This window comes from Abramis brama, assembly GCF_963993115.1.
Source record: "Abramis brama genome assembly, chromosome: 1".
NCBI lineage: Eukaryota > Metazoa > Chordata > Actinopteri > Cypriniformes > Leuciscidae > Abramis > Abramis brama.
The window spans coordinates 49,953,074-49,972,836 of record NC_139963.1 but is presented as its reverse complement, the minus strand read 5'-3'; the positions used below and the strand labels follow the sequence as shown (position 1 = coordinate 49,972,836).

Sequence of the window (19,763 nt, the reverse complement as noted above, 5' to 3'; positions counted from 1 at the left end):
TGAAAAACAACTTATTTCAAAACAGATTTACAACATATTACACTTCTTATTCTTTATTATTTTTTTTAAATCAACTTTTCATTTCAAATACTAAAGTCCTGACAGAAAGTAGCATGTTTTGTCCTTTTTTGTCCCTCTTGGTCCTCCTCTTCTTTTTCTATCGTTCCACTGATTAGCCTAATCTTAAGAAGGAGTCTTTTTCTATGATGTATTATGTATTAAAAGAAAATACAATACACCCAGAAATGTTCTCATAATTTACTCATCTTTTCGCTACCGACCAACTATCACCAGCGAGTGCATGAGAGTCGGCTTCATAGGGTCGGCTTGAATGGCCGGCTTGAATTTAAGCGTTCATTGCATTCTCGCGGGAGTATGATGTGAAACTCGCGCGAGAACTGGTGTCTCTTCTTCTGCATGGTTTGTTTTTCATTATTATTATCTGTTATTGTTTGTATTTTGTTGTGAGCAATAATGAAAACATTAAAAAAAATAATAATTCGACATTCGGTTTTTCGGTGCGCTTACGTCACGCTTTAAATTGTCAAGCGTAAACTTACTCAACCCTCTCATGAACGCGCAGGTGACAGTTGGTCGGAAGCGATAGTCTACAGTTTAAAAATTTTAAATATTTGGTATTTTTCTTACAAACGCTTATTGTTTCACTTCAGAAGACATTGATTCATCCATTGGGGTCGTATGGATTACTCTAGTTATTGTTGTATGTGCTGTTGTCAACTTTTAGGAACACATGAGCTTGCATTAGGCTATATGCATTTACAGAGATTATTTATTTTTCTAAAAACTTTTGTTTGTGTTAATCTGAAGAAGGAAATTCGTATACATCTCGGATGACATGAGGGTAAAAGATGAGTAAATGGTGAGGACATTTCTGTACTGTATTTTCTTTTAACACATAATACAGAATAGCAAGAGACATGTCATGGGATTCCTTCTTAAGATTCATCAGTGGAAAGAAAGAAAAAGAAGAAGAGGAACAAGAGGAGGAGGAAACCAAGCAAGAGAAACAAAGTGCTGTAAATTCGTTTTGAAATAAGTTGTTTTTCAAATAAAGTTTTCAGAGTGATATCAGATTGTGTGTGTGCACTCAAAAAAAAAAATGTGTCTAAACATAAGATTTATGTATTTGAATTGCATAACAAATTCCCATGCATTTGGTTTACATAGTTTTAACATAAACCAATCAATACTCCTGAATGTGATTCATATGTTTAAGTCATACATAAATGAAACAGATAAGATTTATGTAATTGTATTAATAAACTGAATGTGATTTATATTTGTCAGTCGTATGTAAATGAAACAGGTAAGATTTATGTAATAGTACACAGAAAAACACCCATGTTAAATTAACACTGCTCAGTGTTCATATGTGTGCACACTACAGAGTTAAAGCGGTGTTGAAGTTAATGAGATAATTAAGTGATGATTGAGCATTAATTATGAACACCTGCTGTTAACAAGCAGAATCACTGAAGGAAAGAGAAACACAAGAACTACAACTGACTTCAGCCACAGCCTCAGATGAAATCAACTGAAGAGAAAAGAAGACATTAAATCTGTGAAGATCTCAGCAGAGGAGGATTAAACAACTCCACAAACAGCATTACCAGCTTCACTTATTACTAACCAGACTGACTTTATTTCATTTCCGTTTCAATGAAATCAATAGTTGTATTTTAAAGTCACCATGATGGTGGTTAGCGTTTGCTTTAGTTGGGCTCTTGACCATTGACTCTTTAATATAACATTTTCTCTGGCTGCTATAATTATGTGTTTATAAAACACGTTTGTTGCAGCAAAAAAGCCAAGAGAAAAAGAGATCAAGTGATGTTGGCTGTTTATTGATGATGATGACGACAAAGTCATCATCATGTAATTGCCTCATTCGCTGATCTTGTTCAGTGTCTAATGCATTTTAATATTGTTTTATTCATAACAGAAGCCATTTGTTTTTACAGCAGGAAATCTAACAGTGTTGATTATCAAACAATATATATATTTTTTTTATAGTTAGTGCACAAAAACCTTTCATCTATGGCATTACTTAGACTCACACAGACATCAAGTAACAGCATATGAATCTCAACAATGGTGATAAAAGATACAAAAAATCCTGATGCATAATTTATTAATGCCGCAATGCATGCTGGGAGATATGGGTGAGTTTTGATTGGTGGTACCCAGCATGCACTGCAGCATGAAGCATTTCATTGATTGTCACCATTGTTGAGAGTCATACACTGATTCTTGATGTCTAAGTAATAATGTAGAAGAGAAAGTTTAATGCACTAAATGTTTTTAAAATTCTTTATATTATTTGATTAACTGTTGGATCTAATGCTGTCAGGTCACACAGCTACTATAATAAATAAAACAAAATAACATAAGCCCAATAATCAAAGCATTAGACACTGAAAAAGACAAGTGACTCAGGCCACAATATGATGATTATACCTTCATCAATAAACAGCCAATATCACTTGATCTCTTTTTCTCTTGGCTTTTTCGCTGCAACAAATGTGTTTTATAAACACATAATTATAGCAGCCAGATAAAATGTTATATTAAAGAGTCAATGGTCAAGAGCCCAACTAAAGCAAACGCTAACCACCATCATGGTGACTTTAAAATACAACTATTGATTTCATTCAAACGGAAATGAAATAAAGTCAGTCTGGTTAGTAATAAGTGAAGCTGGTAATGCTGTTTGTGGAGTTGTTTAATCCTCCTCTGCTGAGATCTTCACAGATTTAATGTCTTCTTTTCTCTTCAATTGATTTCATCTAAGGCTGTGGCTGAAGTCAGTTGTAGTTCTTGTGTTTCTCTTTCCTTCAGTGATTCTGCTTGTTAACAGCAGGTGTTCATAATTAATGCTCAATCATCACTTAATTATCTCATTAACTTCAACACAGCTTTACCTCTGTAGTGTGCACACATATGAACACTGAGCAGTGTTATTTAACATGGGTGTTTTTCTGTGTACTATTACATAAATCTTACCTGTTTCATTTACATACGACTGACAAATATAAATCACATTCAGTTTATTAATACAATTACATACATCTTATCTGTTTCATTTAGATATGACTTAAAAATATGAATCACATTCAGATTATTGATTGGTTTATGTTAAAACTATGTAATCCAAATGCATGGGAATTTGTTATGCAATTCAAATACATAAATCTTATTTTTAGACACAATTTTGTTTTTTGAGTGTGTACATGTGTTTTTATTGTACTTACCCTGTAACTACATGAAACAAGAGGGTAAGAAGCACCACTTTAATTTACAGCCCGCAATGTCATACTTACCCCGTAACTACATGAAACAAGAGGGTAAGAAACACCACTTTAATTTACAGCCCGCAATGTCATACTTACCCTGTAACTACATGGAATAGGCCTACTTACAGTCTAAATAATTTGCCTAAATAATTTGTTATTTTCCTGGTTGTTACCCCTTTATTCCCAAAACTTTTACTTATTATTCCCCTATACTTACACGTACGTACTTTATAGGTACACTGTAATTACCGAAAGTTACACTGTAATTTCGTTTTAATTACGCAGTATTTTCCTGGTTGTTACACCTTTATTCCCAAGACTTTACATATTATTCCCCTATACTTACACGTAAGTACTTTATAGGTACACTGTAATTACCGAAAGTTACACTGTACTTTCATTTTAATTACGCAGTACTTTCCGGGCTGTAATCTAAAGCGTTACCAAAAGTTTTTATTTATTTAAAACTAATCCGTCATCGCTTGGCGTTGTTAAGTATTTTACTGGCTGGCGTGGTAATAATAACTGCTCTCGGAATTGGCGTAAAACGACTTTCCTTGGTATAAAATGTACATGAACACCCTCCAATTTCGAACTTGAATGCAATGAGCTCGAGATCACGATTTCAAAAGTTGTAAATATCACATTTCTGATAGCATGTGAAAGCAACATAACTATTGGCGGGCAATAAGAATAAGCTAGCTAGTCAAGGTAAACATTAGGGTAATTTGGGAGCTCACTCTGTAACATGCAACGTGTAATGTTATTTATTTCCCCTCACACATCGCTGCATTCAGAATAATGCACGTTTCTTAGTGGTGATTACTCGAGTGCCACTTGTCAATCTGTGTCCTGAAGATGCCAGCAACACAACACATAAGATGGACCCTGGAGTGGTCACTTGCCATTATTAAAATGTAAATGCATGTTGTACATAGATGTTTCCTAATTTATTATTTTCTGTATAAGTTTATGACTGTTTCCTCTGTGATTTGTGTGCAGCTGTTGTGCTTTTGAGTGACGATTCTACATTTGTGTGCACTGTAAAATGTAATACGTTGACTTTACTTAGAAAAAGTGAGGAAACCGATTGCCTTAAAATGTCCAAGTAAAGTAGTGTATTAATGTTTAGTTGGCACAACTTAATAACATTTGTATAGAAAACTTGTTAAAGGAGAAGTTCACTTTTAAAATGAAAATTCTGTCATCATATAATCACCCTCATGTTGTTTCAAACCTGTATGAATTTCTTTCTTCTGCTGAACAGAAAGGAAGATATTTAGAAGATTATCAGTAACCAGACAGTTTTTGGGTCCCATTGACTTCCATAGTATATTTTTTTCCTACTATGGAAGTCAATGGGACCCAAAAACTGTCTGGTTACTGATAATCTTCTTAATATCTTCTTTTCTGTTCAGCAGAAGAAAGAAATTCATACAGGTTTGAAACAACATGAGGGTGAGTATATGATGACAGAATTTTCATTTTAAAAGTGATCTTCTCCTTTAATCAAGTATACTCAAGCACTCTTGAATCAAAATCATTAGTTGTGTTAACTTCTCATTAGAGTTCACATTACTAGGAAAATATCAGGAAACCGATTGCACTAAAAAAAGCAAGTAAAGTGAAAGTGTATAGTATTACACAGCAAAATCCCCAGTGTTAAATTAACACTGAAAAGTGTGAATTATATAAACTCTGAGCAGTGTTAAATGAACACTGAAGCAGTGTTAAATTTAATGAGCTAATTAAGTGATTAATTTAGTGATGATTGAGCATTATTGAAGACACCTGATGTTAACAAACAGAATCACTGAAGGAGAAAATCACAAATTGTAAGCCACCGTTATGGTGATGGGTGTTTGCTTTAGTTGGGCTCTTGACCATTATATGTTTACTTAGATTTTGCTTGTCTGCTGTTATTGATTTATAACAGTCAGATGAACAAAGAAAAAAAAGTGATCTGATGATTATGTTATGGCAATCATCATTTGAACTTGATTAGCTTCACTGAACTCATTGAGACCCTTATTTCTGACTTAGATTTATGTTGTTGATCACAGAATAACCGAGATTCTACATATCTAGAATTTTAGATATAGTACAAAGGATTACGGTTTAAAAAAAAAAAAAATCTTTCTTTTAGGCACACACAGACATCAAGATCCAGTCTATGCACCTCAACAATGGTGACGAGCAGAATATTCAATTAGGAAAAGGAAATTACTAAGATAATTCAGTTCATAATGTATTCATACTGCAATGCATGATGGGAGCCATTAATGAGTTGTGATTGGTGGAAGCCACTGCAACATGCTTTATTATTGTCACCATTGTTGAGATTCACAGGCTGATTATTGATGTCTGTGTTTCTAAATAAATTTATTTAAAAGTCTTTTGATCAGAACAATGTTTATTAATTATTTTGGATTATATTAAAAATACTGAAAATCATATGTAGAATCACATAGCTGCTGTAATTATCAAGTTAAACCACATTTCTCTATAAGTTTGACTTTTCAGATCACAACATGATTATGTCCGAACATAACCAACACCGTCAGATCACATTAGTTTTTTGTTCATCTGACTGTTATAAATCAATAACAGCAGACGAACAAAATCTAAAGTAAACACATAATGGTCTAGAGCCCAACTAAAGCAAACACCCATCACCACAATGGTAACTTACAATTTGTGATTTTCTCCTTCAGTGATTCTGCTTGTTAACATCAGGTGTCTTCAATAATGGTCAATCATAACTCAATTAATCACTTAATTATCTCATTATCTTTAACACTGCTTCAGTGTTCATTTAACACTCTGCTCAGAGTTTATATAATTCACATATGTTTATATATGTTAATTTAACACTGGGGATTTTGCTGTGTACTTCTCTTTCTTTGACACTAAACAACTGATTTATTGTTGCATCACTGCATCAACAGAAAGAGAATCATAATAAAGAAAATATAGTTCCAAGTGCCCAACCAAAGGGATCACTAATCGCCATAAATATAAATATTTTAGGAAAATCAAAATCAATTTATGAAGTCAACTTATGTTATGTTCTCACAAATTTTTCAGTTGTATTGACAATTCAACATTCAAAATTACTTTGGGAAATGAGTGAATGCAAACAAAGACAAATAACTGCAGAAGTGGAGGAAATGAGTGAAAGGTCCATTAAGAATTTCCCTGCCTCAAAAAGCACACTCAAACCAATCAATTAATCTTAACTTGGGTTTTCTGAGTAAATAAAACATAGTATGTGAATAGTACAGATTACTAGATTTTTACAATTAAGTTAAGACATTAAGTAAAGTTAACTAAAAAAGTTTTAGTAAGAACCAATGTTGGATTTTACAGTGTGGGCCACAGTTATGATTCAAGTCAAGGTTCTAGTGCTAAAATGATTTTAATCATCATAATATAACATTCACTTCTACATTAGACTAATGCTTTTTGTTTTAGGCAATAAGTGTTTCTTTTCATTTCTGAATTGTCTTGTTGTGGGGTGGCACACCACTACTAAAATTAGTATTGAGGAAAAAGTTCATATTAAAAGAAAGAAAGAAATGCAAACATGTTTTACACTTAAACCTTTCTTTTCTTTTGTCAACAGGTTTGGTAAACTGGAACTCCTTTTCAGAGGAGTATAAAAGGACCTACCGCATTCCCTATCTGGGGCCTGTTTCAGAAAGGAGGTTAAGTGAAAACTCTGAGTATGTTAACCCTGAAATGAGGGAAACTCTGAGTTTTCTGTTTCAGAATGGGAGGTATGTCAAACCTGAGAAAAGAGAGTAAGTCAAGCCCGTTTCTGAAAGAGAGGTAACTTATACACAGAGTCAGTTACCATGGCAACTTACTCTGTGAACCTAACCTGGTCGGGAGCAGGTTTTCTTCTGTAAACCCAGAGTTTATTTTGGTCTCCTCCCCTTTTTTAAAGAGGAAGTGGTGTTTAAACACCTCATTCATTCTTTCAGTACCTTTTTATTAATACAATGAATCTTTTATTAATAAATAAAATGTTGATATTTTTACTGCAGTTTTAAAAAATAAATAAGATGAAGTCTATATAACTCCTTAACTGGCAACTGAAAATACAGTAGTAGATTATTTACATTCTAAACAAATAAGAATACCTGTTTATACTTAGATTTAAACTTTGATTATATCGGCTACTCCACATAAAAATGTGAAATAATCAGAATGTGTAGATTGTTTGATGTGTAGACACATAATATTATATATTAATATAGACTTGTATTTGTCACATGATTTCTTGGGTGTGCCTGATTAAGGTGATCACCTGTATCTATTTAAAGTTGACTTCACTATTACATTAACATTGAGCCTGATGAAGACCTGAGGGTCAAACGTTGCTTGAGCTTGAATAGCTTGAATAAACTCTTTTGAAGCAGTAATTTTCAGTGTGCGGACTTCACACATCTTTATTTTTTTTTTATCATTTAGTTGTCCTGCACCTGCGCCCAATTTGGGTGTTTGGGATGTGCACACCATCTTTGTATTTTACATTAAAAATATACCTTTTAAAAATGTGTGTTAAATATACAGAATTGTTCTATAGTCTAATGCAATTACATCAGATTTTACTTTAAATTACAGAAGAATTAAGAGTAATCCCTTTCATTAAATTACAGTATTAATGTTCTAATACTGTAAAATTACAGTAATAATGTTTGTACTGGTGAGAAATATGAAGACCTCTTTTTGTCTGGCGCTGTTGCCATGGTGACTCATAATATCTGCGCGCCATTGATAATGGCTTTTTATAGTTGTGGTGCACGCGCCTAACTCAGAGTAGTTCAACTCAGAGTTGATTGAACTAACTAATTTCAGCTGTTCTGTAACCGAAAACTCAGAGTTTCTCATCTCAGGGTAAGTCAACTCAGAGTTTAAGTTTTGACTCAGAGTTGGTTGAACCTCCTTTCTGAAACAGGCCCCTGATCTCCCGTTGCATTCAATGCGATGATTTGTACAAAGACTGTGAAGGATACTGGGCAAGTGGATAAAGAGGAAAACTTTAAGGGTTCTACTCTGAAAATGATTTTGCTGGATACTGCTGCATGGACTGTTTTTATGTGGCTGGAGGCACAATATGATTTGGAGGCACGGATCTGGAGTTTGTGACTGTTAAATGCAGGCCCATATATCTTCCTCGGGAGTTTACTGTTGTTATTGTAACTGCCGTGTATATTCCACCGGATGCCAATGCTAACTCAGCTCTTGGACATTTACATAACACCATTAGCAGGCAACAGAGCATGTATCCTGAGGCTGTTCACATCATAGCGGGGGACTTTAACCATGCTGATTTAAAAATGGTACTTCCTAAATTCCATCAGCATATAAGGTGTGCTACTAGAGGAATAAATACACTGGATAAGGCCTATTCTAACATCAAACAAGGGTTCAGGGTTAAAACACTTCCACACCTGGGCCAGTCTGACCATATTTCCCTGCTTTTAATTCCGGCATACACCCCACTCAGGAAAAGTGCTCTTATCACATCAAAAACTGTTAAAATATGGCCTGAAGGTGCCTCTCATCAGCTGCAGGACTGTTTTGAGAGAACGAACTGGGACATTTTTGAGCATCAGGACCTGGAAGAATACACAACAAATGTATTGTGCTATATTAAACACTGCCTGGACACTGTCACTGTGGATAAGTGTACCCGTGTATATCCTAACCAGAAACCCTGGATGACGAAAGAAGTCCGGTGTTTGCTCAAGGACAGAAACACTGCTTTCAGGTCTGGTGATGGGACACAATACAGTGCTGCCAGAGCCAACCTGAAAAAAGGCATCAGGAAGGCCAAGGCTGATTATAAAAGGAGGATTGAGGACTACTTTAACAGCAATAACACAACGCAGATGTGGCAGGGGGTCCAGCACATCACCAGTTACAAATCCGGAAACCGCACAGTTGCAGTCGGTGATGCTTCGCTGGCGGAGGAGCTGAACCACTTCTTCGCCCGCTTAGAGGCAGAGAAACCGGAGGCAACTATATTACATTCTCCAGTCCATAGCAGCAACATCCTCATTGTGGAGGAGCATGAGGTGAGGCGCACACTGAGGGCGATGAATCCGAGGAAAGCTGCGGGACCCGATGCCATACCGGGACGGGTGCTGAAGGAATGTGCGGACCAGCTGGCTGGGGTCTTTACCAAGATCTTCAACCGGTCCCTATCCCAGTCCACCGTCCCAGCCTGCCTGAAGTCCTCTACCATAGTTCCACTGCCAAAAAAGACCAACATCAGCAGCCTGAATGACTACCGTCCAGTGGCACTAACTCCCATCATTATGAAGTGCTTTGAAAAACTGGTGAAGTCTTACATAATCTCTAACCTCCCACCTATGCTTGACATACACCAGTTCGCTTACAGAGAAAATAGGTCTACAGAGGACGCCATAGCCACAACTCTCCACACGGCTCTGACTCATCTAGAGCAGCGGGGGAGCTACGCTAGGCTGCTGTTTGTGGACTTTACCTCTGCTTTTAATACCATACTTCCTCACAGACTGTTTACTAAACTGATAAATCTGGGTCTACCTCACTCAATCTGCTGCTGGATTAAGGATTTCCTGACAGATCGCTCCCAGAGGGTGAGAGTGGGCCCCCACATCTCATCAGCTCTCAGTCTCAGCACTGGCTCCCCACAGGGCTGTGTGCTGAGCCCCCTGCTCTACACTTTGTATACTCACGACTGTACCCCTGCTCACTCCAGAAATTGTATCATTAAATTTGCGGATGACACCACCGTAGTGGGGCTCATCTCGGGGGGAGATGAGTCCGCTTATCGAGATGAGGTGGAGCGGCTGTCTGTGTGGTGCAGGGATAACAACCTGGTCCTCAACACCACCAAAACCAAGGAGTTGATAATTGACTACAGGAAAAATAAAACTGATATTCAGCCCCTTTTCATCAGCGGGGAATGTGTGGAGAGGGTCCCGGACTTCCGGTTCTTGGGCGTGTACATAAAGGAGGACCTAACCTGGAGCACTAATATCACAGTATTGGTTAAGAAGGCACAGCAGAGACTTTACTTCCTGAGGATTCTTAGGAAGAACCACCTGACCCAAAAAGTGCTTATGTCCTTCTACCACTGCTCCATAGAGAGCATACTGACTTATTGTATCTGTGTGTGGTTCGCGAGCTGCACAGAGACAGAGAGGAAAGCACTCCAGAGGGTCGTCACCACCGCCCAGAAGATTATTGGCTGCCCTCTCCCCTCCCTAAAGGATCTTTATAGTTTGCGCTGCCTCAAAAAAGCACAGAACATAATAAAGGATCCATCTCACCCAGGACATTCCCTATTTGAACTGTTGCCCTCTGGGAGACGTTACAGGACAATGAAGACACGAACAAATAGATTAAAAATCAGTTTTTATCCAAAAGCAATAGCAGCACTGAACACATTTTGAAATACAGTATTGGGAGATGTATCATTTATATGTATATTGTATATTGTATATTGCATATTTACTATATACATATATATAAAATGTATATTTTATAAAGTGTATTGATCTGTTGTGTTTTTGGGAGATATATATGTGTTTTATTCTTTTATTCTCTTTAGAATTTTTATTTTTATTTTATTTATTTTATTAGTATATTATATTTGTACTTTGTTTAATGTTGCACTGATTAGATTGCATCCAAATTTCGTTATACAATACGTGTATAATGACAATAAAGATTCTATTCTATTCTATTTTCTATGACAATATTAGTGCCAGAAATTGTGGATTGCCACAATTGTGTTGCCTTTCAATAAAAAAAAAAAAATTGTGATAAGTTTGCTTGTAGTTAATTTGTCTCAAAGTATCATAAGATATTTGACAGTAGTGCATTTAGCGGTTTATTAGTGTTGTCAAAAATTCATTTGTCAGCACATCAGGCAATATGACATGAACAGATGTTTAAAATTATTTATTTATAACATGAAAAGATGTTTAACAATATTTATTAACAAAGCACAATTTCAAAAGAATAGCTATATTAGTACTTACTCCACAGTAGTTGAGGTGGGACAATTAGAAAAAAACAATACATTGCAATATGTTTTCTAGCAATACATTATCAATACCTTGGCATTAATGCATATTGAAACTTGCTTTACTGAATACAGACAAAAACAGGCATTTTGAAGATGTCATCTCAAAGGTTTATGTTCATGAACAGGTAAGAGTCAGTTTAGTTTATTTGAATATGTTCAGTTAAACTTGTGCGAGATCGATTAAAAAGCATACGGAACTAATCGCATACTTTAATCAATCTCGCGGTCATTTGATGTCATCTCTTCATATCGCGGAAGTGGGCGTAACTTGAAGTGACGTGACGTAACTTGAAGGGGCGTAACGTAACTTGAAGGGGCGTAACGTAACTTGAAGGGGCGTAACTTGAAGTGGGCGTAACTTGAAGTCTTGCGGGGTGCAGCCAGATTCTATTGGAGATTGCACAGCTTCTCCCCTACTGGACGCACAAGGAACCACAGGGGCGTAAAGTAAAACTGCCTGGGCCGTAAGTTTATGATATCCGGGTTTGTGCTTACTCGAATTCACTTTCGGTTTGAAACTTTTGAGGCGTTGTTGAGAAAATGGCACACAGGTAGGGTACATTGTTAAACACACATTTAATACAAATCAAAGTATTATGTAGGCCTATGTTGTTTTTTACGGTTTCGCTTTCTTTAAACTTAGACTTTAAATTATATGTTTATCCACCGGACGCGTGCTGGTTTGTGTATGTTTGTAGGCCCTACTGCGCAGTTGTGTTGCCATTGTAATGATTATTTTAGCTTATTATTTTGGCTTGCGAACTTTGATTACCTGGTTGGAGTAAGTGATTTTAATGACATGAGCTCAATCAATGTAAAACGCGATTATGTGAGGCTTTGAAAATACATGAGGTTTGAAGCACTTTTGTCTCTTTGATAAGCGCATGTCTCCGTTTTTTTCCACAGTTAAATTTTCCCTTTGACTTTGAAACTTCGAGACAGAAATGGAACAAAGTCTAGGTAAGTATCACATAAGATAAAATGGATGTGTTTATTCAAAGACCCCTGTAATCAAAATGTGCTATAAAACAATTGATTTCGTTTTGTCAATTTTAACACTGCATTAGATAGGCCTACACAATGGCCTAAATAAGGAACCGAATCGTCAAAGTAAACCTATATACCTAACAGGGACGTGCGGTCAGGGTAGGCAGGGTAGGCAGTGCCTCACCAAAGGAAATGTTGACATTACATTTATTAATTCCAAGAACTTTATTAATTCACCACATTTTATGATTTATTTTATTCCAAATATTAATTTTTGTAACAAAAATTCTCAGGAATACACATATAATATACTAATTTTGCCATTGTTTGCTCCTAAAACCATTGTTTCATGCAGGAAATTCAAGGCCATGGCCATTGAGGCAGAGGTTAGCAGTGCCTCTTTGGTCCATAGAACGTAGTTTACGTAGGTTTGCGCATGCGCAGTCAGTTCTCATGCTGTCTTGAATTATCAACATTGAGGCAGAGACCGAGCTTGCTTCATGTCACGTGATCCACTCACTCTCACTCAATCCGCGCTTCCCGATCTAGCGGCGCCTAGCGTTGGCTGTCAACAGGCCCGGGGTGGGTATGGAGAATTCCCGGTGGGCCGCTTCACTTTTGGGCCGGTCGAGGATTTTTTTTTTTTCACATTTGTCACGTTAGTTACATTAGGCTACACACGTTCCGCATTCTGACACCGCAGCGCGCAGCCTCTGCATAGGTTGTACCAGTGGTTTCCAATCCTGGTCCTGGGGACCCACAGCTCTGCACATTTTATATGTCTCCTTAAATCTGACACACCCAGTTCAGTTCATAGAGCTCTTTCCTAACGAGATGATGATCTGAATCAGGTGTGTTAAATGAGGGAGACATACAAACTGTGCAGAGCTGTGGGTCCCCAGGACCAGGATTGGGAACCACTGGGTTGTACCATGTGAGGGAGTTCTCCCCTCCCCTCCTATAGAGTTGGTTGGGTCCATAGCCCGTCTTTTCCAAAACGTTTTCTCAGGTAACTACCGCGGCACCGCCGGCGCCTACCGATAGCTGGGCCGGCCCGGTAGCTATGCGTCAGGGAGGATGGATGGGAGGAAGAGGCCAGGAGGTATGGAAGCTTGTTTCCGCCACAGAATAAAACATTTTAAAATGATAATTGCGACTTTTTATCTCACAATGAATTCTGTCATTATTTCTCAGAATTGAGTGAAATAAAGTCGCAATTGCGTGTTATAAAGTCAGAATTGCGTGAAATAAAGTTGCAATTGCATGTTATAAAGTCAGAATTGCAAGATATAAAGTCAGAATTGTGTGAAATAAAGTCGCAATTGCTTCTTATAAAGTCTAAGTGAATTATTATTTAACCTTTACATTATTTGTTGAACCATGGCATTAATACAAACGACACAATAGTGACTAGGCTGCTTGTCGGTTCGCTGACATCGCGCCGCCTCCCTCTTACTGTGTCCCGCACAAAACATTTGTTTGTTGTATAAGTCATAAGATAGATGTGTCCATTAATTTGATTATTAGATTTGATTGTGCATTAGCCTCACATATGACTGACTTTGCTGTATGCAGGCAGCGATGTGATGATGCCTGATATGAACTTGGGTTGCTACATTAACTGAATGAATATATGCCACATTGATAGGTCACAGCCTACCCATGACAAGATTTCACCGCACGTTACTGATACCTAAAGCATCACTATCTTCTCTAACCTCAAAGACTGCATGGACTTACAAGAGTGTAGCCTACGGGAAAGCTGGCCACTGTTTTAGGGTGACCAGACGTCGCGAAAAATTCGGGACAGTCCCCGAAATCTAAGCTGTTATCCCGAATACCGAATCTGGCCATAATTGTCGCGAAAATTATACTAAAGCAAAATCTTGAGTAGTTATTGTCTGATAAAACATTAAAAACTGTCCGTGGAGGTTGAGTCATCCTTTTTTTTTTTTTTTTTGAAGTTCTACAAAGATAGGCTACCGTAGGCGCGAATGATATGCATTCATAAGTGTGATTATGAATAAGTGAAGAATGATTGGTCGCGGCACTGTTTGCAAAAAAATATTTAGGCCTAATGTCTGATGTCGGGTTACACAAAGCAAATTATCTACACAATTATTTAGTTTTCTTATTTAATGACGACAATTTAGTTGTCGGTCTACTTGTATTAAGTTTGGCATAAGGCTTGTTAGCGTTAGGCTATAGCCTGAAAGGTTTGACTTCCCTTGTGAAAAAAAGGTGCACTTTATTGTACTTTTATAAGTGTACTTATTATACAAATAATATACTTTAAATGTATACAGTTAAGTGTGACTTAAATGCAATGTTTTCGGTGCACTGAATGCACATTAAGTATAATTGTTTTCAAATATATCACATATTAAGTTGAAATAAAATGCATTAAGTTATTAAGTCATAATGAATTGCATGCGCAGGGTATTTGTGAAAGTGTACATTAGGGCTGGGCGATTTAAATCGCGATATTGTTATGCGCATCTCGTCAGTGAAGCCGGTTCCTTGATTAGTAGTAAATCACCATCACCTGCTTTCAGATGAAGCGGCATTTAGGGCTGAGGAGATAATTAAGTGATTAATTTAGTGATGATTGAGCATTATTGAAGACACCTGATGTTAACAAGCAGAATCACTGAAGAAGAAAATCACAAATTGTAAGTTACCATTAAGGTGATGGGTGTTTGCTTTAGTTGGGCTCTTGACCATTATATGTTTACTTTAATATTTACCGTTGTTTGTCTGCTGTTATTGATTTATAACAGTTAAATGAACAAAGTAAAATGGTATCTTATAGTGTTAGTTATGTTTTGACATAATCATGCTGTGATCTGAAAAAGGAAACTTATTGAGATAGTTTGATTTAAAGCTGCAGTTTTATGATTTTTCAGCCTATGATTATCAGTACTTTACTTATAATTCAAAATATTTAATAAACATTGTTCTGATCAAAAGACATTCAGATAAATTCATTTAAAACACAGACATCAATAATCAGCCTGTGAATCTCAACAATGGTGACAATAATAAAGCATGTTGCAGTGGCTGCCACCAATCACAACTCATTAATGGCTCCCATCAGCATTGTGGTATGAATAAATTATGATCTGAATTGTCAATTTACTTTTCCTAATTGAATATTCTGCTCCTCACCATTGTTGAGATGCATAGACTGAATCTTGACATCTGTGTGTGCCTAAAAGAATGATTTTTTTTTAAACAACTTTTAAGAAATCCTTTATATTATATCAAAAATTCTGGGCATTTATGCAGATTCACAGTTATGCTGTAACCAACAACATAAATCGAAGTCAGAAAGAAGGATTTTAATGAGTTCAGTGATCAAGTTCAAATGATGATTGTCATAATATAACCAACACCATCAGATCACTTTTTTCTTTGTTCAACTGGCGATTATAATTCAGAAACAACAGACAAACAAAATCTAAAGTTAATAATATGGGTCAAGAGTCCAACTAAAGCAACCATTGATCGTCATAACGGTGGCTTACAATTTGAGATTTTCTCCTTCAGTGATTCTGCTTGTTAACATCAGGTGTCTTCAATAATGTTCAATCATTAATCACTTAATTATCTCATTAACTTAAACACTCTTGAGTGTGGACTCATACACTCCCAGGAGTGTTAATTTAACACTGGAGTTTTTGCTGTGTACAAAGAGCCGTAGTTAACTGACAAGCTGAGCCATACCGCATTAATTATCGCTGGCGATACGTCCACGATATTAATGCGATATGGCTCAGCTTGTCAGTTAACTACGTCTCTTTGTAGTAAATGCCGCTCCATCTGAAAGCAGAGATTTCATTACACCGGAAATTAAATGAAGTAAATCTGGTTAGTTTTAAGTGAAGCTGGTAATAAGTGTACAGCCATGCATTTCACCTTTTTTGTTTGGCAAAATGACATCAGCAGAGGTCAAGAGGTCATCTTGACATCAAATTGACATTGACACTTTGACGTCAATATGACTTTCATTTTTGACCTATTTCGTGACGTAATTTTGACATCAAGGTGCCCGATGTGTAATGCAATCTTATTATTTAGACATGTGACAAAAATAAAATAAAATAAATTCAATTCAATTCAATTCACTTAATTTTTTTTTTTTTACAAAAAGACTTTATTCAGTTATGTTGAAATTATGTGAACATTAACTTAATTGATTTATGTGGAACCGATGGACATGATCAAATCATGTAAATCCAACACGCATTTATTTTTTATATATTTTTTTTTAGGTTCTAAACGCAGATGTTCAGCAAAAGATCCAATGGAATCCAAACATTCAAATAAGGCTCCAGAAATTTTCTTCATACGGATCCCATTCTCAGGCATGCTTAATAATGAACAAATCATTGATAAATGTACATCAACATCCCGTGAAGATAAACAAAATGCCAAAAGAACCTATAAATTAATTGACGGAGTTCCTTCAGGCACTGAAATAAGGATAAGAAAATCTTATGTCATGTCATTCAACAATAGAACCAAGAATGCTGAATGGGTGTATGAGATACTGAACAAGAGTACTTTACCTGAAAATATGATAGCTGAAAGGGATCCAAACTGGCCGAAGCAAATGAGCTTTGGAACGAACACATTTAATGACGAACACTATCATCAAGGTCATCTTGCTGCGGCTGCCAATCACATGTGGTGTATGGAAGCCTATCATGACACTTACTTGATGAGCAACATGGCACCACAGCTTAGGGACTTAAACAGCAGCGTCTGGAAAATCCTTGAGAATTATTGTCGAGGCCTAGTTCTGGAATACAACGTCCGTAATGTGCATGTGTACACTGGACCACTTTACCTGAGTGAGCCAACAGAAGGAACTGATACTGAGTCTGAGTCTGGGTCTGAGAATTTACATCTGTCTGACTCAAGTGAAATGGAGCGTTTGGGAGGAAAAGTAAAGCCAACTCACTTCTTTAAGGTGATAATTGTTGAAAACGAGGATGGGACAGTAGAAGAGCCAGATTGCTATCGTATGCCCAATATGAATCCAGAATACAAGAAAACCTCAAAAATGTATAAATCCGATTATAAAGAGATAGGCGTAGAAGACATTTCTATATTGCTATCCAACTATCGGAAGCACATTGACGTTATTGAGGCTCAGTCTGGACTGAAATTCCAAAAACGCTGTCCCAATGTGGATATGGTGGAGTCTATACAATTACATACAATTAAATTGACAGGAGAACACAAAAATGGAGAGTTGTGCAGCGCTACTATAGATGTCAATTGCCTGTTTCAGGCGTAATTGTGTCACAGGAGCGAGGATCCTAGACTGCAAAGGACAAACAAGTGTAGCTTTTCTCACCAGACTTTTAAATGCAAGTATTAGGTTTCAACTTACTCAAATATTTAACAATTAAAATGTTCGAAAAACCATTTAAAGCTGTTTAAATTTGGCTTATGTCTTACCAAAAAGCGATCTTATACTGTAGATTTGTTTTTTCTTTATTTTGTACATAAATGGACCAAAGTGAATATTTAGAACTTATTTAGGTTGCTAGGTGACAGTTGCTAGGCGACAACAGCTTTCCTCCTTATAGACCTTATGTAGCCCCGCCCCTTTCAGCGCTGCGCTCGTTGTCTTTTGTCTTCCGGTCTGTATTTTCACAGCGATCTTACGTATTTATGAATGAACGACTCGTTTTAAAATATTTCCGATCTACTGACATTTGTTAAGACATCTGCTTTAAACATTACAATCCTCATGATAACTTTTGTTAAAGGTATAGCGGAGGATTTTTTTACTTCCGGGTGGATCACCTATACTATTGGTCCTCCTAATTGTCAATCATTCTGGTGAATCAATCAAACTTTTCAAAAAGTGGAGAGGGCGGGACTTATCTAAAATTCGGAAAGATCCTCCGCTATACCTTTAACTTTACATTAAGTAAATCCACTTCAAAAGCAAATTACTCATGGACAGCAATGCCATAGAGATATACAGAGCAACCGCAAAAACGGAAGTTCAAAGACAATATTCGAAAGATGGCGGCACCCTCGTTTCTCTGGCGCATAAGGTCTATAAGACCGCTTCATTTAACAAAGCTCGATTCAAACTTTGTGGACTTGGAAGGATGCAGCCTCTAAAATGGGACATGGCTTATAAGTGTGCAGTAAATTATTATATTTACATCATGACACTGAAACACATTGAGTTGTGTTTGATCTTCCCTCATTAGTGTGTTTGGATAGCAGTTAGCTTGCAATTATTTCACTAGTTAATAATCCTATACTGTAATGTTTCTCATGATCTTACTGTTAAAAATGTTAGTGTAGAATTACAGTATATTCCAGGTTAACAATTGCATGACTTTCTCAGTAATTCCACAGTAGGACTTATCTTGTATCTAACTGCACTCTTGGAATATAATACTGTATTTCTACAGTGCATTTGTATTACCCAGCATGCAGTGGTTAAACATATCAATTCCTGGCAGTAGTTTACAGTGCACCTTTTGATATGAGAGATTTAGCTTAAATGCTTGAATTATTATTTGTATTGTAGACAAACATATGATTATGATTATGCTTATGTATTTCTTTTTTTTAATTACAAAACTAAATGAAGTGTGCAGGTCTGATTTATTTGACCATTTTTTATGTAATACACAATTCCTATTTCTAATACACAATTCTATTTGAAAACATCATGAGTGTTTCCAAATGTCTATCCAAGTGAACTAACACATCAATGTGTTTTAATGAGCAGTTAGATATTTACTCATAATTATATCATTAGTGCTCTACTCTTCCTAGTGTTTACACTGGTTTTGTATTGTAATTGTTTTGCAAGTAACAGTTTGAAACTGAGTCTGTGAATATTAACACACTTTTAGAAAGAAAAGTGAACTAGAAAATAAAAATGTAACCATATTCTGCAGTGCAACAAGATCAGCTGAAATACAACATATTTACAATCTGCATCATTGTCTCATTATTTCCCAAATCACCTCCAACATCACAAATAACACTATAACATTTTACAAACATTATAAACAATGAGAAAACATTTAGTTTAATACATTTACCCCATTATTATCATAAACTCCCTCCCTCTTCTCATGGTTCACATTGTTCGTTGTCTTATTATCTGGTTATTTATATCTTGCAGGTGGTTGATCTCCATCATCGTGACTTGAAACAAAACTTTCATTAAAACATTAAATTTAGGCCAGAGATGGGTGATTACCCTCTGTCCTGCAAAGTTCAGCTCCAGACTTTGTTTTGCAGGTGTGTTTGATAAGCGATAAACTCTGGCTCAACAGGGCCACCAATTCCTCATCCAAATGTATTATAAATATTTAGTGGCCATT

The 19,763-nt window shown here is 36.3% G+C and overlaps 2 protein-coding genes across 3 annotated transcripts in view; one reads left to right on the top strand and one right to left on the bottom strand.

Moving 5' to 3' along the window:
- The window catches only part of LOC311081484 (zinc-alpha-2-glycoprotein-like), a gene marked incomplete at both ends in the record, with an annotated part of 524,658 nt that overhangs the window by 436,908 nt on the left and 67,987 nt on the right, over window positions 1-19,763 (bottom strand). The window lies entirely within an intron of this gene.
- LOC311086946 (endonuclease G, mitochondrial-like) lies at window positions 11,881-19,414 on the top strand. Of its 2 annotated transcripts, XM_084120162.1 has the most exons (3): window positions 11,881-11,954; window positions 12,310-12,363; window positions 16,665-19,414. In XM_084120162.1, exons 2-3 carry the CDS (start codon window positions 12,348-12,350, stop codon window positions 17,693-17,695), a joined length of 1,047 nt encoding a protein of 348 aa, XP_083976288.1. In that variant the 5' UTR covers window positions 11,881-11,954; window positions 12,310-12,347; the 3' UTR covers window positions 17,696-19,414. The 2 variants fall into 2 exon arrangements, with proteins under 2 accessions (XP_083976288.1, XP_083976287.1); XM_084120161.1 differs by lacking the exons at window positions 11,881-11,954; window positions 12,310-12,363 and adding an exon at window positions 12,400-13,492.